Genomic DNA, 21,782 nt, shown 5'->3' on the forward strand with positions numbered 1-21,782 from the left:
AACGGAGGCCAAGAACCCTGTGGAAGTAGAAAGGCTAAAAGCTTTGGCAGGTTTATGGGGAACACGAAGAGAGGCAGCTCCCCCACCTCCTCCTAGTAACCTGAACCTCCCTGCCTGCTGATCCCCAGAGTATAAATAATCCCCTGATGAACTGGCAGTAACCCTTGGGGGTTAACGCCAAGATTCCCACCCGAAAGCCCAAGGAAGGAGGCAGGCAAAGTGGATAAAAGGGCCTTTATTTACAGGAACGGGAAAGAGGATTTTCGTGTCCAGGGCTCCCAGCTCTAGTCAGTAAAGGAAAGGGCAGTGTTATCTCTTCTTTTGCTGGCGGCCTATAAAGGAGGAAAAGTAATACGATCTTTTGTTCCACCTCCTACTTTTGGCAAAGGCATTCTTCTCCTTTCCATTTCCTTAGCCAGATTCATATGGTGTTAGTGTTTTAGGCCTCCTGACAGCCCACTCCACATTAACAAAATAAGAAACCATACCAAAAGTAAAAATAATATCTAGTTAGGTGCAGTGGTACATGACTATAATTCTACCACTGTGGGAGGCCAGGGTAGGAGGATCACAAGTTCAAGCCCAGGCTGGGCAACTTAGTGACTTAGAGAGACCCTGTGTCAAAATAAAAAGGGGTGGGGATGTAGTTCAATATGAAGGCCCTGGGTACAATCCTCAGTACTGAAAAAATTATATCTAGCCAAGCATTGTGGCACATCTGTAATCCCAGCACTCTGGAGGCTGAGGCAGGAAGATTGTGAGTTCAAAGGCAATTTGGGCTATATAGGAGAACCTTTCTCAAAAAACCAAAACAAAATCAGCTCATCAGGAGGTGATCAAAAGTTCAAGGTCAGCTTGGGCAACTTAGGGAGACTGTATCTCAAAATTAGAAAAGCCCTAGTAGAGTGCTTGGGTAGCACACGTGAAGCCCTGGGTTGGATCCCCAGTACTGCATTAAAAAATGATGTGTTCAGAGCCAGGTGTGGTGGCACACACGCCTGTAATCTCAGCACTCAGGAGGCTGAGGCAGGTGGAGTGTTGAGTTCAAGGCCAGCCTGGGCTACATAGTGATTTCAAAGCTAGCCTGAACTACATAGTGAGACCCTGTCCCCCCAAATAAAGTCTAGGTTCCTTCCCATCTCTTTGGTGGTATCTATTTGGGACAGGGAGACTTTTCCATGTACTTTCTGACCACCTGTGAGAGTTGAGAGCACCTGAGCTGTCACTAAGCCTGCTTCAAGCTCCCAGTTTCTCCTCTTCTTGCCCGATTCCTTACCCGCTGCCGACACCATGCCATAGGTACTCACGTAGTTCGTTGTTCCTGGTCATGGCCTGGGCTGCTCGAGCTCGTGGTCCCTGCTGTGTAAAGTGGTAGCCAAAGCGGACAATAGAAGGACACTGCTCTAGCACAGTGGCCATTTCCATCTCCACTGCATCACCAGGCCACTGGCGCTGTCAGAGGGAGAAGTGGGGCTGTCAGCCATATCTGGCTTGCTAATCACCAGAGACCCCTTGGGAAGTTGAGATGCTTGTTTTCTTCAGAGTGGGCAAAAAGAGGCTTCCCTCACAGAGACAATAAAGAGGAAAAGTCAAACAGGATTAACAGAGGTAGCTGCCCGGGAGGCAGGGTGGCTCAGGGAGGAAGCCTGATGGGTATCCGCTGAATGCGAGCAACAGGGAAAAGGATATTGACCTGGTTGTCTACACGCAGTTCTGTGAGGGTGGCATTTTCCCGAACAGCCTTCAGCACAGCCATGAGCCCTGTGCTGCTAATGAAGTTGGATTCAATATTCAGGCTCTGCAGGCTACGGTTTTCACGCAACATGTCAGCCAAGGCCTGGGAAGGAGGGACTTGGGTTAGGATTAGGGGAAAGTGTCCCAGATGACTGACAAGAGAAAGAACGAGAGCAAGAGGGAAACAGCTCTTTGAGAAGAGTCTCTGAGGAGCTCTAAGTGGGGCTAGAGGGCAACAGCATGGAAGCGGGTGAAAACGGAGATTAAGCATGCAACGGAGGATGTTAGGGTTGTAGCCCTTTGGGAAAATGATCTCAAGATTTCAGAGTTGTGAGCCCTAGACTGAGGGTCAGGGGTCTCCATGAGGGCAGCTTCCTAAGAAAGCATGGTGGGAAGAGCACTCCCTAGCACAACCATTTGTGACAGCTCTCCTGGGAGCACAGGGTGAGGTGCAGGGAGAGGGCTGGGGATGTCAACTAGCCTTACATGGGCGATGGGGTCACCGCTCCTTGTGGCCACCAGACTGAAGATCCGGACATATGTGTTTGTCTTCATCGCCTCGCACAGCTCACTTAGCATGGGTATCGGGATGTCCTGTCAGACAGGCATGGGAAATAGTGGGCTAAGCACTCTCCTCTGTCAGCACAGTTCCCCATGTTATTGTTAGGAAGGTGGCAGTCAAGTACCTGTATATTATTGAGGTTCACCTCCTCCAAGTCCTTGTCATTGCTTCTAACCCTCTTCAACATCTCCTCAATGTTTGTGGGATTTGGGGGCTCATCTGGCACTGGCTTATACTTGTCAGGCTGAACCACACCTGAGGGGTGAGGGTAGGAAGGAACCCCAACATGTCCCCCACCATCTCTCCCTCAGTTCTCTTGTCACTCGTGTGTCATGTTTTCTGATTCATCTCTTTCACCCCTGCTATCTTTGCTCAGGTTCTGGGACTGCCGTCCTGGAGCCCCGGGGCCATGCACCCCACACACTTACTGCTGATGCCTTCAGTGTTGCAGATTTCCCCGCTGCAGATGGCATCATAGTACTGCTTGTTGCTCATCAGGGTGTACATTCCCAGAATTGCTGCAGCGCATGAGCAGAGGGGTGCAGGGAATGAGAAGGGGTCTGTCCTAAGCCTTCATCCTGCCTCACTCTGCTGCAGCTGACCCCTTCCACTATTCCAAAGAGGTTTCCCACTTTCTTTCAACCCCAGGCATCCCTGCCTTAGACTGCCTGTTGGTGGTTTCTATACCACTGAGATGGAGTTTAGGAATGATCCCTAAGGAGCCCCTAGAGAGTGTGTGGGTGTGGGTGTGGCAAAAACCCACCCCCCTGATTTCAGCCAGAATACCTGTACTTTGATTTGCTTTTACAATTTCTTTGTAAAAACGCTTTTTTTTGTGGGGAAGGGTGTTGAGACAGGGTCTTGGGATGTAGCTCAGGGTGGCCTTGAACTCACAGCAATCTTCCTGTCTCAGCTTCCTGAATGCTGCGATTACCGGCATGTGCCACCATGTCCGACATTTTCTTTGGGGTACCAGGAATTGAACTCAGGACCTTGTACTTGTGCCACTGAGCTATATTCTTGGCTTCCGACATTTTTTTTTTTTTAAGACAGGGTCTTTCTATATAGTACAGGCCTTGAAGTCACTTTATATCCTTGGCTGGCCTCCAACTTATGGCAATCCTCCTGTCTCAGCCTCCCAAGTGTTGGAATTACAGGTGTGTGCCACTATGTCTAGCTTGAAAAAATGCTCTTGACATGTTAACTTATTAAATTTAAAGATGAATGAATACCCAAGCAAACATATATGTTAAAAACTACTGCCATGGGGGAAAAAAAATAAAAACTATTGCCAGAGACCTTCTCAGACATCCATGTTCTGGGTCAGGGCCCCCTCAAGGCAAGGATGCCAACCTCTGCTCCTCCCACCCTCCTCAACTTCCCAGCTGCCTACCTGCAATATCACACATTTCAGCATCTGTGGCATGGGCCAATGCCTCTTCCAGCTCCGGCTCCAGGGTGATCTGTTCCTGTGCTGGGATTTCTCTCTTGGGCTGAATATAGGGTTTCCCTGATGGGAAGATGAAGGATGGTTCAGGTAGAGGTCATTTCTCCCAAGATCCTGGTTTCCAGCTTCCTGTCCTTCTCCAAGAGGTATAATGCTGGGTCACTAGGGGACACCAGAAAGCCTGAATTCTTTGCCAGCTCAGGACTCCTGGGTCCCCTGACCTTTCATGAGAACCAAAGAGTGCAAGCTGGCATGCAAGTGTCAGACCGCCTGTGACCCTTGGCAGGTAGGAGCTGGAAGGTGAGAGGGAAGAAAGCTGGAGGGCAGGCTTGTGAGAGAGGCCATTTGGCTTCTGGGAGGCATGGGGGGCAGGGTCCCCATACCCTTCTTCTCGCCTGTGAAGGGCACCAAGTCATCACGTTCTTTGACTTCTAGCGCCTGTTGCTCCAGGTACTGCAAAAGGGCCTCTCGGTCCAGCGGCCCTGTCGGGCTCTTCTTTGTCTGGTCACGTTGTCTTAGTCCAGCTGGCAGGAGCATGTTCTTAGGGGTGAGTTTTGGGGAGCAGGTCAGGTACCCCTCTGGGGTACCTCTAAGGCTCCCTAAAACATTTTCAGTTACCTTTTCCCTGGCTATTTTCGGACTCCAAACCCTGTAGGTAGTCCTGGTCTCAGCCACCCAGTGCCAACACCCTTCCCTAACCCTGGGGTCTCTGTGCTGGGGTCCCTACCTCCGGGTCCATCTCCTGTAGCTCACAGTCCAGCTGCTCTAGCTCCTCGGGGCTCAAGGTCTTTAGGATCTCATCTTCATCTATATCTCTGTATTTCTCCAGTTCCTTCTGATACGATGACATGGTAACCCCTGTCCCCTCCCCACTGTGTGACACTCAGAGCCTGGGAGGACATGGGAAAAGTAGTTGGACATGGAAAGATGCACATGGACACAGTAGGGACACAAAGAACCAGCCAGGGGTAGAACACTGACCAGACACCCCAGAGGTTAAAAATCTAGTCAAGGATGGGAAGGTGGGAGGTCAGGTTGTTTAGAGTTAGAATGGAGTTTCCCCTCTTCCTGCTTCTCCAGCTGCAAGCCACTTTGGATGGGGATCCCAGGATCCAAAGCAGGCTTGTCCTCTCACTATACAGTACAGAAATCCTGGCAATACCCCTCCCCTATAACCTCTCCCGTCAGTGTCTCTTGCCCTAGCACAGGTGCCGGAAGTTTTGCCAGCACGGGTGGCTCCATGCCCAGTTTCTATTGAAAGGTAGGAGGGGGTGGGACAGAACTTCAGGGAAATTCCTTTTTTTCTCTATTCACTCTTTTTTCTACACTGGTTAAAGTGAACAAGGACAACTGGTGGCAGTGGGCAGGAGTCTTACCCCACCCTTATTTCCTCTTTTATTGTGGAAGGACTAAGATTTCACTGTGTTTGCAGAATTCTAAATCCTAAGGGAAAGAGAGGGCTCAGAGAAACTGGGGGGCTGCCAGGTTGAGGAAAGGGCAATATGGCTTCAGGAAGAGGGACTGAGTCCTTACAATCTGTCACCAGGAAGGTGACACCAGACCAAATGGGTGGAAAACGTCTTCTCAATGGAGTAGTTTCTCTAAAATTAGCAGGAAAATAAAACTTACACAATCTTTTACACTACGAAAAATACACAAAAGCTACACATACACACCATGCTACCATAAAAGGTCTAGAAGGTGTGTGGGCTTTACATCAACAACATAAACACAGTTAAGCGACAGGACAGTGGCAGAAACATACACTGCCAGGCAGAGACACACTCCCTGTCACTCCCCGTAAGAGCCACTCTTCTCCCATCTCCACCAGGCTCTCATCCATAAGCCCCCTGCCTTCCCTACCTACCAGTCCTGATGGCCACCTCCCTTCTGTTGGTCAGTCTGTCCGTTCCACTGGGGCACTGTCCTGCAGCAGGAGCCCAGTGTACAGGGAGAGGGTGGGGGAACAGTGAGCTCAGCATTTTATTATTTTAGCTCTGGCCAGGTGGGGGGTAGTGGGAGATCACATATACACAGCCCCCATACCCTGCCCAGCCCTGAGAGCCTCTAGTGGTCACTAACAGCCATGGCACCTCTTCTCTTCACACAAGCCTGATTCCTAGAGTTGAGTTCTACAAGAATCAGCTATGTAAAGGCTGGGGATGTAGTTCGGCGGCACAGCACTTGCCTGGCAAGTGTGAGGTCCCGAGTTTGATTCCCAGTACCCAAAATACAAAACAAAAAAACTGCTAAATCATGCAAAATTTACATTTTGCCAGGTGTGGTGGCACATGCCTGTAATCCCAGCACTCAGGAGGCTGAGGCAGTGTAGCTAACCTCGTTGGTCTCTCATTGTACCCCGGAGAGAAACGGTGGTGGGTATGAGAAAAATAAAGACAAGAGACAAGAGCTGGGGTCAGGTGGAGTAACCTTACCTGCTGAGCAAGAGGACTGACTTCAACAGTAGGGGCATGTATTTTATACACTTGCATAGGTAGTAACATGGGGGGGTATTGTTGCCTAGTAACTAGTAACTATAACTGTCCGGCAGGATGCTTTTTTCAATACTGAGGTAGCTTGACTGCCCGAGCAATAACCAGCTCCAGTGGCTCCCAAGGCAGGAGGATCATTGCAAGTTTGAGATCAACCTGCGTTACAAAGTGAGCTCAAGGCCAGCCTGAAGTGCACAGCGAGATCCTGTCTTAAAAAAAAAAAAAAAAAAAAAAAAATCAGCTATGTAGTTTCTACTTATTTGATGCCTGCTATAGTCAAAATAGTGAATATAAAGTGACAGAAAGGTCAGTATAGGGATTGCTTTATGGTAGGTAAGTGTAAGGTGTTTATTTATTTTTTGGTTTTTCTCCAGCATTGGGAATTGAACTCACAACCTTGCTCTTGCCAGGCAGGCACTGTGCCGCTGAGCTTAATCCCCAGCCCCAGTGTAAGGTGTTTATAATTTCGTTGGAGGAATGATACTTCACAATTAAGAAAGGACAAGCAGGGCTGGGGATTTAGCTCAGCGGCACAGTGCCTGCCTGGCAAGCACAAGGTCATGAGTTCGATTCCCAGTACCAGGGGCAGGGCAGGGAGGACAAGCCACGGATGCATGCATCTGTGGTCCCTGTAAATTGGGAGGCTGAGAAGAGAGGATTGCTTGAGCCCAAGAGACCGAGATCAATCACAGCAATACAGCAACACCCCAAATAGGAAAAAACAAGAGGTCATAAGAGGGGCTATCAAGCTAATAACCCAAATACACTGAGACCCTCACAAACACTTATTCCTAACCCTACATTAGACACCAGACAAAAAGGACCATCCCATTTTTATTAGATTAAAAAATATAACAAAACCAGTAGAAACCAGGAGAATAGATGGGAAAAGAAATATAGAAAAGGACTGGGAAAAGATCAGAAATGACAAGTGAGAGAAGCAGGGAGAGTAGAAGGAAGGTCAAGAGCCCCGAGTCAGGGCAGAAAAGTGGTTTCTCAGGACTGGACATCTCTTCACTTGATGACAATTTTCTGGCGCAAGGCTCGGGGCCCCGTGCCAGGAAGGGGCTCGGGAGGTGGGGGCCCAGGGCCTAGGGATGAAGCAGTGGGCGGCAGTCCGTGGGCAGTGATGTACTTCTTGTAGGCCTCACGGATGATCTTGAAGGCCCGTGCAGTAGCGTAGGGTATGTCAGTGACAGGGTCCCGGTATAGAGCTGGACGATGAGTCACGGGGCAGACCTCCCGAATGGGGACCTTTGGGGGTCGCCCTTGGGGGAACCATTCCTCAAATGTTGCATCATCACTAAATGTGATGAAGGTCCGGGAGCAATGAGCAGGAGGGATCACAGGTCCAGTCACAGCATGCGAAGTCAACGCAGAAGCCGTCGGAGCCGGATCAAGTCTGAGGGCAAGACAGAAAAACAGAGAGCTGAGGAGAGGACAAAAGATGCTAGATAAAGAAATAAGAGAGAAGGAGAAACAAAAAGAAGGCAGAGTGGACGGAACATTCTGAGAGAACCTACTAAGTAGTGGTAGACAGAGAGGTTAAGGTGAGAATAGAAAAAGAGGGAGGCTAAGAGAAAGAAAGGAGGGGCTGAAGGAAGGATGCAATCAGAAAGGCGTGCAAGAGCCAGGGAGAGCAGCGTGAGTAAAGTGGGCACAGGAGGACACAGCTGTTCACTCACCCTTCTACGTCCACATTCTCCTCCTTGGGACCCAGCTCCCCAACAAGTGGCACTGTCACGGAATGGTAGGTGATTATGGGCCCAGGGCACTTTCGCTTCTTATGAACCTGTTTCTTTTTGTCAGCCTCAAGCCGCTCATACGTCTCTTCAGAGTCAAAGGGAGGAAGGAGCTGATGGTCAGAGTTTTTCCTTTTCTCACATTCTGGTTCTGTCCTATGACCTGTCAGTTATTATCTTCCTGGGCATTGCCTGAGTCCCCTCCAATGACTCAAGCCAACTGTGGGAGTTCCAAGGCACGGTAATGCCTCCAACCTCATCAACCTCTGCTCCTCTTTTCATGGCCACTTAGGTCCTCACCCACTCAGAATGGGAAGACCTCACATTGGAAGGGACCCTGTGATGAGGAGCCCATTCATTTCCTGGATACACTGCAACTACCCTAGCAACCCTAGTCAGGACCATGCCTTTCACCTTTACAGAATTCTTCCCTTTCTGAGCTGAAATATAATTCCTGATGACACTTTATGTGTGTGTGTGCGTGCGCACAGCGCATGTGTGTACCCACATGCTACTGGGGATTGAACCTAGGGCCTTCACTGAGTTATATCCCTGGTTCCTTATTAAAAAAAACTTTTTAAAAAAAATTCTGAGACAGGGTTTCACTAGAGTCTCTAAATTTTCCAGGGTGGGACTGAACTTTTTAAGACATGAAGAACGCAAATCTAATCTGGCTTCCATATCACAGTCCTTCAAATAGCTGAACTGAGCATTCATGTTTCCACAGACCTCTCCAGGCTGATCATAACATGCATTATCTAAACTAAACTACTGGGGAACTCTTTTATCCCTATACTTACAGTTTATGGCAGCGGCTGCAAGCTGGGGGACCTCTCAATTGTTTGATCTGTACACTGTTTTTGTTTTCCAGAACTGGGCAAAGAACCCAGAGCCCTTACACTAAGCAACATCCCCAGGTCTTTTTTTTTGAGACAGGGTCTCACTAAGTTGCTGAATTACCTACGCCAGGCTCCAGCTTGTTAACCTCCTGGTTCGGTCTCCCAGAGTGCTGGGATTACAAGTGTGTACCCAACACCTGGCTTTGGCACCTTTTTCTTTTCTCTTTCTCCCTTTATTTTTTTATTTTTTGGTTTTGTTTTTTTCTCTGGTACTGGGAATCGAACTCATGACGTCGCACTTGCCAGGCAGGCGCTGTGCCACTGAGCTAAATCCCCAGCCCCTCTCCCTTTATTTTGTGATGATCAGGGTTAAAACCAGGACCTTCACACTGAGCTACCACCTCAGCCCTCCTTTTATTTTTTATTTTGTGATAAGGTCTCCCTAAATTGCTAAGTTGCCCAGGCTGGGTTCCAATTTGTGATGTTGCCTTAACCTCTCAGAATGCTAGGATTATAGGCACGTGCTACCATACCCAGCTTGTATAGTGTTGTAAAGAAAAACTGGAACTAGTTGCTGACATTCATTTCAAAATTAGGAAATTGGAGCCAGGTGCAGTAGCACACGCCTGTAATCCCAGCACTGTGGGAGGCTGAGGCAGGAGGATTGCAAGTTCAAGCCCCGTATTAAGTATAAAACTGGGCTGGGGAGATAGCTCAGCAGCATAAGTGCCTGCCTGGCCAAGTGCAAGGTTCTGAGTTCGATTCCCGGTACAAAAAAAATAAAAAATAAAAAAAATAAGAAGTATAAATGGCCTGAGGATACAGCTCAGTGTGAAGGCCCTGAGTTTAATTCCCAGTAAACATCCCCCAACTTCCCAAATTAGGAGATCTGATGGGCTGAGGGTATAGCTCAGTGGCAGATGGCTTGCTTCAGATGCACAAGGCTCTGGATCTGATCCCTAGCACTGAAAAAAAAAAAAAAAAAAAAAAAAAAAAAAAAGGAAATTACATGGAAAGATTTCTGGTTTCTCTTGAAAAATGAATTAACTCTGACAACCTTAAGCCTGCATTTACACAGGGCACCAATTGGCTGACTAAAGTAAACTTTTGTTCCTGGCATTCCTCCAATTCACCTTAGCCCGTGTGCTGGCTGCACTCTGCCATCTGGACCCTGTGACACTGCTCCATGGCAATGACTGTGGCCACCTATGTCTCCTACTTAAGGGCAGTGACTGTGATTCATATTAGGTGTCAGGCAGTATGCCACATGTCACAGGCACTCTAAATATTGGTCAATAAATAAATCAAAATATTCCTGGTCCCTTTCTTATAAATGAAGTTCATATTTCTGTGTTTTTAAAAAATGTTTTTTTCTATTTTTTGGGGGGGCAAATAAAACAAAATTTCATAACAAAATAGTAAGAGATTAACAACAGTTAATACACTGTGTATCATTATCTTCAAAGTAGTTACTCTTTTTATTCTTTTTTGTGATACTGGGATAGAACTTAGGCCCTCACATATGCTAAGCAAGCATCCTACCACTGAGCTACATCCTTGGCCTTTCAAAAAAATTTATTTATGCTGGGTGTGGTGGTGCAAACCTGTAATCCCAGCACTCGGGAGGCTGAGACAGGAGGATCCTTTTGATTTCAAGACAAGCCTGGGCTACAAAGTGAGCTCAAGGCCAGCCTGAACTGCATAGGGAGACTCTGTCTCAAAAAGACGAAAAAACAAAAGCAAAAGACAAACCAAAAATAACCAAAAAAATTTATTTATTTATTTTTTTGTGGTACTGAGCATTGAACCCAGGGTGTTTCTCACTGAGCTGCAGCTGCATCCCCAGCCTTTTTATTTATTTTTTCCAGATAAGGTCTTGCTAAGTCACTGAGTTGCCTTGGCTGGGTTTGAACTTGTGATCCTCCTGCCTGAGTTTCCCAGAGTGCTAGGATTACATGTGTATGCTATGAGGGCCAGCCTCTAGTCTAGTTTTTTTTTTTTTTTTTTTTGCCTTTTGAGACAGGGTCTCACTGTGCAGTTCAGGCTGGCCTTGAACTCACTTTATAACCCAGGTTGGCCTCGAACTTGCAGTGATCCTCCTGCCTCAGCCTCTTGGGTGCTGGGATTACCGGTGTGAGCCACCATGCCCAACTCTGCCTTCTAGTCATTGAAAAAATTTTTTTGAGATATGTTCTTGTTAAGTTGTTCAGGCTTGCACTGAACTTGAACTTGCAATCCTCCTGCCTCAGCTTCCTAGAGAGTTGAGATTAGAAGGATCTGCCACCATACTTAGCCTGTAGTTCCTCTATATGGGTACTGTGAACATAATCCTTTAAGCCTGACCATAAAAAAGAGTCCTCTGGAAACCCGTTAGGTGAGTGAATGTCTTTTAAATTCTTATCGATAATGTTGCTTTCTTTCCCTTGAGCCAAACTTCCAACACTTCTCCACTCAAATACCTCCTTACTGTGTGGATTCCAGCTCTATCAGCAAGCTCACCTTTATCCTCAAGCTATTTACTCAGTACTCCTTATACCATTTGCTTTACGGGTAACCCTGCAGCCCTCTGGGGGAGACTCTATTCTCTCACATCCCATGCAGGTTATGGCTGTGTCCTATTGAGCCCCATCCTGTGGCTTTCAGGTCACTGCTTCTGCTACTGTGTACTCTCTTGAGACCAGCAGTTAGAATACCTCTCTCTTTACTTGTCACTCACTGGCTTTGGTAGGGGCTTTCATCCCAACTCCTACGATCTTAAGTTATCCTAGTGACTTCAAAGTCTGTGGTGTTGGTATTATCTATGGCTTGTGATAGTTCTCAGTTGCCTCTGAAAGACAAATACTGTTTGAAAATCCTAAACTGCTATTATATGCATTGAAAATTATATATGCCAACCAAGTATGGTGGTATATACTTGTAGTCCCAGCTACTTAAGAGGCTGAGGCAAGAGAATCCCTTGAGCTCACAAGTTTAAGACCAGCAAAACTGACGAATATAGCAAAACCCCATCTCAAATAAATAAAATAAAATTGTAATTTTATGGTCAATATAATGAATTTCCCCAATACTGGGACGTACCCTACCACTAAGCTGTAATTCATCCACTCCCTTTTCTATTTATTAATTGATTGTCTTTTTGAGACAGGGTCTCGCTATGCAGTTCAGGCTGGCCTTGAGCTCACTTTGTAGCCCAGGCTGGTCTCAAACTCCCAAAGATCCTCCTGCCTCAGCTTCCCCAGTGCTGGGATTACAGGCGTGCACCACCACATCTGGCCTTCCATCCCTTTTTTATTTTTTTTTTGTCTTTTTGAGACAGGGTCTCACTGTGTGGGTTCAGGCTAGTGTTGACCTCACTTTGTAGCCCAGGCTGGCCTCAAACTTGCAATGATCCTCCTGCCTCAGCCTCCCGAATGCTGGGATTACAGGCATGTGCCTCCGCACTTGGCTCTACCCCCTTTTTAAAACAGGATCTCACTATGTATTTCAGGCTGGCTTAGAATTCACTATGTAGCCTAGGCTGGCTTCAAACTTGTGGTGATCCTCCTGCCTCAGTCTCCTGAGTGCTAAAGATTGTAGGCATGTGCCTCCACACCCAGCTCTCAGCCCTTTTTTTGTTTTGTTTTGCTAAATTGCCCAGGCTGGCCTCAAACTTTCAAACTGCCTCTTCAGCCTCCCAGGTGCTAGGATTTTTATCTTTTTGTTGTTGTTGTTTTTTGTTTTTTGTTTTTTTCCAGTACCGGTAATCGAACTCAAGATCCTGCACTTGCCAGGCAGGTGCTGTGCCGCTGAGCTAAATCCCCAGCCCCCCAAGTGCTAGGATTTTTTAGACAGGGTCTTGCTTTGTAGTGTAGGCTGGTCTTGAACTTATATGTAGCCTTGGCTGACCTTGAACTCCCAACAATCACCTTGCCTCACTCTCCCGAATGCTGAGATTACAGGCATGCAGCGTTGAAAGTCATGAAAATACATTCTGAAGATGTTGAGACTGAACTAGATCTTTTCTCAATCTATCTATTCTTTTAAAGCAAAGGTATCTCAATTTTTTTCTTTTTGGTACTAGGAACTGAACTTACAACCCTGTGCTTTGCTACAGAGCTATATCCCCGGCCCCTCAATTTCACAACTATCATTAAACTAGGATGGGTTGGATGCCAGATATTTAGGGTAAGAGATTGTCTACTCTACAGCAAAAACACTGCTGCCTTATACATTATCAGCTAGGTATGTGTTTGGTTCAGAAAGAGAGAGGGGTGAGAGTATAGCTTGGTAGTACGGCACTTGCCTATCATAGTGAGCCTAAGAATAATAATGACTATAAAAGAAATTCAGGAAAATGCTGGGCGTGGTGGCGCACGCCTGTAATCCCAGCACTCGGGAGGCTGAGGCAGGAGGATCGTTGCAACTTCGAGACCAGCCTGCGCTACAAAGTGAGCTCAAGGCCAGCCTGAACTGCATAGGGAGACCCTGTCTCAAAAAAAAAAAAAAAAAAAAAAAAAAAAAAAGGAAGAAATTCAGGAAAAGAAATGTAATATATACTATAGGTGCTTCTCCCTGCGGTTTCACTAATGAAAATACGTTTCAGAGAACATGTGAGGGGAGGTATGAACTTGCTGCTCCCTCAAATTCTCATGGCTCTCATGATCTGAGAGTCACCCCTCTACAAAACAATGTATGGTTTTGTGTTTATTTGTTTGCTTTTCTGAGACAGCCTGGTGTTGAACTCGCTAGGTAGCCCCAGCTGACTTAGTCATGGTGATCTTTCTACCTCAGCTTCCCAAGTGCTGGGATTACAGGTGTGCGCCACTACACTCAGCTCAGTCTTGTTTTGCAGTACTGAAGATTGAACCTTTGGCCTCTGCACTGAGCCACATCCCCAGTCTCTTATTTTTTTTCTTTAGACAGGACTTTGTTATATAGTTCAGGCTGGCCTTGAACTCACTATGAAGCTAATGATGGCCTTGAACTTGTGGCAGTCTTCCTGCCTCAGCCTCCTAAATGCTACGATTGTAGGCATGCTGCACCACCATGCCTGGCCATGTGGTACAAGGAACTCAAGGCCTTTGAACTGGGCTACATCCTCACCCTTCCCTTTTTCACTTCGAGATAGGGTCTTGCTAAGTTGCCTCGACTGTGTATGAACTTGTGATCCTCCTGCCTCTGCCTCCTAGAGTGCTGGGATTACAGGTGGGAATTACCACACCTGGCTTCTATGTTATTCTTACATTATACAAAAGTACTTCAACATAACTTATTCTTCAGAGCATTCATAACTGCCTAGTTACTTGCCCCTAATCAAAATCAACCACTCTCATTTCTTTCAGTTCTTTTTTTTTCTTGTTTTTCTTCTGGTACCAAGAATCAAACTCAAGACCTTATGCTTGCCATGCAGGTGCTGTGCCGCTGAGCTAAATTTCCCCAGCCCCTCTTTCAATTCTTTTGTCCCAAATTTCTCATGTGCCTCAGCATCTCTACCCACATTTTCCAAAACTGCATACTGACCCAGAGAACGTAAATTGAGCTCTTCTGTGATCTTGGCCTCCCTGAGCAGCTCTTCTTGGGTCAGGGGTCGCTCACAGTGGGGCCCTTTCCGCCGCCGTGACTGGCCCTGCCTCTCCTGTACCCGGAGGAATGTTTGTCGTGTGTGTTCAGCTGTAGACTGACGCATGGACTTCCGACCTGGGAAGAGTTACATGCAAATAAATCTTTCTACTTTAAGTTTTTTTATTTGGAAATAATTTCAAACTACAAAAAAGTTGTGATAACAGTACAAACAAAACCCACATATTTTGCACTCATATTCTTTCTTTTTGGTTTTTTGAAATAGAATCTCACTACACAGTTTAGGCTGGCTTCTTTTTGAGGTAGGTCTTGCTATGTAGCCCAGGCTGGCCTAGAACTCGTTGGGATCCTGCTGGCTCAGCCTCCTGAATGTTGGGATCACAGGTGTGCACCACCGTGCCCAGCTTCATTCTGGGTTATTTTTCTGAATGATCTTAGGCCACATCATGGTCTTTACTCCTGAGCACTTCACTGTATTTTTTGAGAGCAAGGATTTCCCTTATATAACACAGTATCAAACTGAGGAACTTAACATGATAAACCATCATCACACTGCAATGTTTTCATCTGACCAAACTTTTCCACTCACTGTCACAGCCATCGTCCTGTAGTTCTAGTGGCAGCAGAGCCTTCTCCTCTCGGGCCTTCTGAGCACTTCCAGCTGGTGTGCTGACCTTTCGAGGCCTCAAGCTTTTTAGAGGCTCCTGGGGACAGATTAGAATCAGACACCATGTGTAAATAAGGACCAAAATCTTTAAGAGATATTGTGAAATGGGAATAAAATGTTCAAATGGGAAGGGGAACTAGGAAAGGGGAAGGGAGAAAGGAAGGAAGTGAAAAGAAAGAAAGAAAGAAAGAAAGAAAGAAAGAAAAAAACCAGACACCAAAGTACAGAGAGATAAGGGGAAAGATGAGACTCTTCAAAGAGAAAACTAATAGTGTAGGAATGGGACCAGCATGGGGAATAGCAGGACACGATAAAGGGAGAAGAGGAATTAAGGAAACACAGGAAAACGAGGACTCCTCCTGTACCTTATAGGCTTTGGTGACTATGCGCCGCTTCCTTCTAGGTTCTTCCGTTTCTCCATCACTGGAGGGCTCATCCCCTTCATCAATGTCGAAGTCCGAGTCTACCTCATCCTCTGTGTCTGACTGGTCTCCTTGATACTCATCATCTCCGGATTCCTGAGGACACGGAGAGTGGAAGACAGTGCACAATGGAATTATCAGTGTTACTTCGGGAGGAACAGATTCCACTTTCCTAATAAGGGCTGCTCCACGCTCCTGCTCAGCTCAGCCCTTCAGTTTCCTCAGGCAGTGCCTTTCTAGCTGATGGCCTTTGGCTCCCAGCACAACCTGCTTCCAACCTTAAGTATGTTTTATTTTTGTAATTTTATTTTATTTTTTCAGGTACTGGGAATCGAACTCACGACCTCGCTCTTGACAGGCAGGCGCTGTGCTGCTGAGCTAAATCCCCAGCCCTTAAGTATGTTTTACTTGCCGGTATCCAGGTATTACTGTGGAACGAAAGGATATAGTTTGATTTTTTTTTTTTCTTTTTGGTACTGGGAATCGAACTCAGGACTTTGTGCTTGCCAGGCAAACGTATGTGCCACTGAGCTATCTCCCCAGCCTGGTTTGAGTTCTCTCTTCAGAGGGGTCACAGTTTAGTGAAGGATAGGACATCATCATAAAAAGTGGGTTTTTGTTTGTCTGAATGGTTTTTTACAATACTGGGTATTATACCCAGGGCCTTCACAGTGAGCTATAATCTCAGTACTTTTTATTATTTTGAGACAGAGTCTTTCTAAATCATTAAGTTGCATACAATGGGTTTGAATTTGTAATCCTGGGGGGGGAAGAATTTGTAATCCTCCTGCCTCAGCCTCCTAGAGTACTGTGATTACAGGTGTGTGCCACCACACCTAGATAAAAAGCAACATAAAATGTACTAAGTGGTTATACTGACAGAAGAGCTGGGCACAGTGAGACACCCACTGATAATCAGTGTTGAGGTTAACCAAGTTACTAAGAGAAATAATAGTCACTCTTTAGGTGTAGTGGGGCAGAAAAATATTTTATTACCTTAGATCATAGAGAGCCATTGAAAACTTGGGGTGAAGCACAAAGGGTATTTCAGAAAGCTTTGGAGGTTAGAGGAGCTGAATGTGAACTATAGCCTAGATCTGAGATGATACAGGTTAGGGTTAGAATAGCAGTGAGAGTCAAAGCAAAGAGGGAAAAAAAAAATCACTCAAGGGACAGGGAGTTAGCTTGGTGGGCAGCACTTCAAACACGTGGCTCCCTCTTCCATCAGTAATGCAGGCTAATGGAGTAATCTTGGTACACAGGCGCCAAAGTAAGCAAGCAGCACAGATGGCTGACACTCCAACCCAGCCAGAGCTCAATCCTGCACTGATGACCATCATTTCTTCCCAACTAATGTCTGTGAAAGACTGCCTGGGAGCACATTAATCCCCTCAGCCTAGTCTGGTATTAAACATATCACCAGAAGGTGGGAGATCAGCTTTTCATGAACTTGTGTCCAATCAAAATGCTTTCGCCAAAGTACAGATTTACTACCATTCCGCTGGTTTTTGTCAAGCATCATTAATAGACATGACTAATTCAGAGAATGTTTTTCTATCTACAAAACACCTGTTACTTTATATTCTCCCTCAGATGTAATGCAAATAAGTTTTGTCTTTCTTGAAGAATATGCATGTTTCTTTATGCACGAAAAAAAAAAGAATGTCAAAGTTTGGTTTCCAGAATGCTCACAGATAAATTTATTTATTTATTTATTTAATTTATTTTATTTATTTATTTATTTATTTGGTTGGTTTTTCTCCGGTACCGGGAACCGAACTCACGACTTTGCGCTTGCCAGGCAGGCGCTTTGCCGCTGAGCTAAATCCCCAGCCCCTCACAGATAAATTTAATATCAACTGCTGTTACCATTTTAGCATAGGCTCCTGGTACAATTGCTTCTAGTCTGTCTCTATTTTTACTGTTCTTACTTTTTGTTTATATCATAAGCCTCCCTAAATCCTTTTTGGAAGCATGAAGGGTACATATTAAATAACGACTCATAAAATGACAGGAATAGGAAAATGGGCTTGGAAGAGGGATGAGAAAGTTCTATTTTAAACTAGTTGGTAGCTGGGCATGGTGGTGCACACCTATAATTCCAGTACTCTGGGAGGCTAAGGTAGAAGGATCTGAGGTTCCACTCCAGTTTAAGTAATTTAGCAAGACCCCGCCTCACAATAAAAAATAAAAAGGGCTGGGAGGGACGTAGCTCAATGTGAAGACTCTGGATTCAATTCCTAGAACTGCAAACAAAACACATACACACATAACAAAAATACTAGCTGGCTGAGGGGTAAGTAAAAACTCGAAGTCAGTTACCAAGTCCTGTGAATTCTACTAACTTTTCTTAAACTCTGTGTCCCTGTAAACTGCTTTCTTTTCTGGCAGTGCTACAGATCAAACCCAGGGTATCTGGCAAGCTAGCCAAGTGCTCCCAGCCCCTGTCCTTGTTTCTCTATGGCCACTGTCTCTTTCAGACTGTTTTCATTACAGAGTAATCTTTTTAAAGCACAAATTTGATCATGGAAATTTATTTATTTTTTTAACAGTACTGGAGATTGAGCCCAGAGTCTAGCCTATGCTAGGCAAGTGTTCTACCCCAAGCTATACCTTCCACCCTTGAACATGGAACTTTTGTTGACTCTTTATCAGTCTCCTGAAAAAAGCAAAACTGTTTAACGTGGTTCATAAGGCCACACATAATCCAGCTTAGGGCTACCTCCTCCAGCCTTCCCAATCTTTATTTTTCTGGAGAATGGAACTAAACTTGCAGGTCCCACAGTGAGATCTCAGTACCTTACACACTCTATCTCACCTTTCTCCCAGGACTAATGCTTCTCTTCCCACTACTCTTCACCCCTCAGGGTGTCTCTTCCCATTAAGCCTGGTTCCCACGTGTTGCCACATCACCCTATGCTTACCTCTTGTTTTAGTCTTTATCATACAATATTTTAATTGATTATGAACCCAGCCAGTTTCTCCACTGGGGCCTCGAATGTGTAAGGAGAAAGCCATGTTTGTTTGTCTGGTTGCATTTTGTTTTATTTTGTTTTGAGACAGGGTCTCATTTTAGTTCAGGCTGGCCTTCAACTCTAAGTGTTTCACCTGCTTCAAGCCTCCCAAGAGTGCTGGTATTATAGGTGTACACCACTGTGAGAGACCCCCCTGCTGCTCTCTCCTAACCTGTCCGTGACCTCTCCTTCAACCCTATTTACTGAAACAGGCAAAGCTGGCTATATTGACAGCAAAGGTCAATATACTGCATACATCAAAACTATCTGTGCATTGCTAATTGGAGGCCTCTCTGCCTGGTAATGTTTCAGTTTCTTTTCCCTATGAACTCTGCTACAAACCCAACCCACCTCCCTGATTGATACCAATAAAAGCCATGAGGTTTTGATGAGGAAAGCTTTTGTTTCACGGGGATCACTGGGTCATCCCAGAGCTCCTCAACTGCGGAATATTTTCTCTTTGTCTTTCTTTTGCATCCATGTGCCATATCACCGGATGGGTTAGACTGATCAGCAGAGGTTTCTGTAACTGTAATCTTGTAGACTGGTACACTTATCAGGGGTTTCGGAATACCACCACACCTGGCATGTTTGTCTGGTTTTGGTTTAGCAGTGCTGGGGACAGAACCCACGGTCTCAGTCATGCTAGGCAAATGCTCTGCCACTGAGCTGTTGCCTATGTGGCACACTCCTGGTGCTGAACATATATGTAATGAATGAATCAAATTAATCAAAAAATTTTGCAAGAGTCAGGCATAGTGGATTGCTGCGAATTCAAGGGGAGCCTGGCCTACATACTGAGTTCAAGGCCAGGCTGAACTACACAATGAGACTGTGTCTCAAAAACCAAGATAACCCTGGCATGGTGGTACACACCTGTAATCCCAGAATTTGGGAAGCTGAGGCAGAAGCATTGCCAGGAGTCTGAGCCCAGCCTGGGATACATAGTGAGTTCAAGGCCAGTCTAAACTACATAGTGAGACCCTGGTTCAAAACAACAACCCACTCGAACAAATGTAACACTCCCCTCCAATTTAGCAAGTGTCAACCCAGTCCAGACACTAGACTAGGCACTCACCATAAAATGCTGAACAAAGTCTGTAGAGCTTACAGTCTTAACAGGAGAGTAAAATCAAGTGTATTTACAAAATGAAGTGTATTTCTGTAACGAAAATACATGGGGACTTCTTTAGGACAGTCAAAGAGATGTTCTCTAAGGAAACATTTACATTAAGGAACGTGTGTAATGGTGCATGCCTGTAATCCTAGCACTCAGGTGGCTGAGACAGGAGGATTGCCCCCGAGTTCGAGGCCAGCCTCGACTGCGTCCTGAACTGAAAGCCAGCCTGAACTACATAGAGCCCCTGTCTCAAAAAGCTAAGAAAACAAAACAAAACAAACACCGACTTGAAAGCTGAAAAAGGAGTAAACTAATCAGGCCTCTTAGAATAGCAGTTCCTTTCTATGTCTCTGGTGAGTAAACCAAAGAGTTCATACCTATACGTACCGCGGGGCCTGACTACAAGGTGCTTGTGCATCCCAGCCGTGAGAGGTGCAGCGGGAGATGCTTTCTACCGCTGTCCAGGTGCCTCTGGGGGGCTCTTCTGTCCGACACTGACACACACACACCCTTTCACCCACTCCAAGGGCGCTCTCTTCTAGCTCCCCACTGCACCCCACGCACGCACTTGGTCTCCACGCCCGCGCCGGGGGCGCCCTGCACTCCCGCCCCCTTCTTCGTCCGGGCTTTGCCCCTAGCGGGCTGCTTCTTTGTACCTCCTCCCCTCCTTCCTCCCGGGCCCGACTCTTGCCTCTGTGAAACCCCCATAAGTCGTCTGGTAGAACTCATCTTCCTCCTCTGCCTCTAGGAGCCCAGAAAGCCGGTTTCCAGCTGTCTTCCGGGGGGCCCGACCCCCAGCCAAACTCATGTCGTCTACCGAGACTGCGCCGCGACCAGCGGGGCCTTCACCTAGCTTGGTTGTAGGAAGTCGGCGCTCGACACCACGACCTGCGAGTGGCCGCTGACGGCGGAAGTCCGGCGTTTGCAGGCAGAAGCAGCAGAGCATCGAGGAGCTCCTAGTCCTGCCTCTAAATCCAGTTTGGTGGGTTTTTTTTTTTTTTTTTTTTTTTTTTTTTTTTTTCTTTTTGAGACAGGGTCTGGCTATGCAGTTCAGGCTGGCCTTGAGCTCACTTTGTAGCCGAAGCTGGCCTCGAACTCACAACTATCCTCCTGCCTCAACCTCCCAAGTGCTGGGATTACAGGCGTGCGCCACCACTCCCGGCTTTTAAATCCAGTTTTCAACCTTGCCCTTCTCTAGCGCAGAGCCTCCACTGCTGAGACACCGACAGATCTGACTTGCTCAATAAATCCTCCTCGGTGACACCAGGAACCCCAGTATCCTAAGTCTAGAATTTAGTAGTCAACATTTTTTTTTTTTTTTGGTCTTTTTTGAGGCAGGGTCTTACTATGCAATTCAGACTGCCCTGGAACTCCCTTCATAGCCCAGGCTGGCCTTGAACTCAATGATCCTCCTGCCTCAGCCTCCCGAGTGCTTGGATTACAGGCGTGCACCACCGCGCCCGGCACTCAACATATGTTTTTAAAAGCCATTTGTCTCCCTGTTCTCCAGTCCATTTTTGTTATTGTTTAAGATACTGAGGACCGAACTCAAGGTCTCACTCTACCACTGAACCCCCTCTGGACTTTTTACCTTTCATTTTGAGGCAGAGTCTCACGAAGTTGCCCACGCTGGCTTCTTTGCAATCCTCCTGCCTCAGCCTCCAGAGTAGGCGAAAGGCCACTGTGCCGACCACAGTCCATTTTTCATCAATTTTTTTTTGGTGCTGGGACTCAAACTCAAGATTTTGCGCTTGCCAGGCAGGTACTACACTGCTGAGCTACATCCCCGGCCCCTCCACCCCATTTTTAAGTTGTACCAAGTGGAAACCTTTCTAAAAACACAGAGTTTGTCATTCCTACCTTCAAAAATGTTTAATGGTTCCCTACCATCTATGGGATATGGAGGAAGCACAGTACTGTGGTTAAGAACCCAACCTTAGAACTCATCAGTTTGCTTGTGTGTGAGCTTGGAGGTCCTCTAGCTTTGTGATCTTTGACTAGTAACTTTACTTCTCTGAATCCTATTTTTTTCATCTATTAAGTGGAAGCAATGATAATATCTAACCTTTAAAGGTTGTTGAGAATATTAAGAAATATCTTTGTATACTGCTTAGCACAGTGTTTAATTAGCACGTAGTAAGCATTTAGTACATAACTATTAACACAACATTCAAAATCCTTCAT

The 21,782-nt window shown here is 46.2% G+C and overlaps 2 protein-coding genes across 4 annotated transcripts; both read right to left on the minus strand.

The window, feature by feature from the left end:
- Positions 1-217: 217 nt before the first annotated feature.
- Tmod4 (tropomodulin 4 (muscle)) lies at positions 218-5,719 on the minus strand. Of its 3 annotated transcripts, none has more exons than XM_005414500.2 (10): positions 5,611-5,719; positions 4,471-4,633; positions 4,127-4,283; positions 3,690-3,806; positions 2,725-2,814; positions 2,421-2,551; positions 2,221-2,328; positions 1,694-1,837; positions 1,308-1,452; positions 218-332 (listed from the first exon to the last, which is right to left on the minus strand). In XM_005414500.2, exons 2-10 carry the CDS (start codon positions 4,591-4,593, stop codon positions 310-312), a joined length of 1,038 nt encoding a protein of 345 aa, XP_005414557.1. In that variant the 5' UTR covers positions 4,594-4,633; positions 5,611-5,719; the 3' UTR covers positions 218-309. The 3 variants fall into 3 exon arrangements, with proteins under 3 accessions (XP_005414557.1, XP_005414558.1, XP_013365362.1); XM_005414501.2 differs by having other exon boundaries at positions 5,607-5,705; XM_013509908.1 differs by lacking the exon at positions 4,471-4,633 and having other exon boundaries at positions 5,611-5,707.
- Positions 5,720-7,051: 1,332 nt separating this feature from the next.
- Positions 7,052-20,494, minus strand: Vps72 (vacuolar protein sorting 72 homolog (S. cerevisiae)). Its single transcript, XM_005414503.1, has 6 exons — positions 20,290-20,494; positions 15,408-15,560; positions 14,965-15,079; positions 14,316-14,492; positions 7,921-8,065; positions 7,052-7,637 (listed from the first exon to the last, which is right to left on the minus strand). The coding sequence occupies exons 1-6, from the start codon at positions 20,404-20,406 to the stop codon at positions 7,250-7,252; spliced, it is 1,095 nt and encodes a 364-aa protein (XP_005414560.1). The 5' UTR covers positions 20,407-20,494; the 3' UTR covers positions 7,052-7,249.
- Positions 20,495-21,782: the final 1,288 nt, after the last annotated feature.

This window comes from Chinchilla lanigera, unplaced genomic scaffold (assembly GCF_000276665.1).
Source record: "Chinchilla lanigera isolate Chin_1 unplaced genomic scaffold, ChiLan1.0 scaffold00187, whole genome shotgun sequence".
Taxonomy (NCBI): Eukaryota; Metazoa; Chordata; class Mammalia; order Rodentia; family Chinchillidae; genus Chinchilla; species Chinchilla lanigera.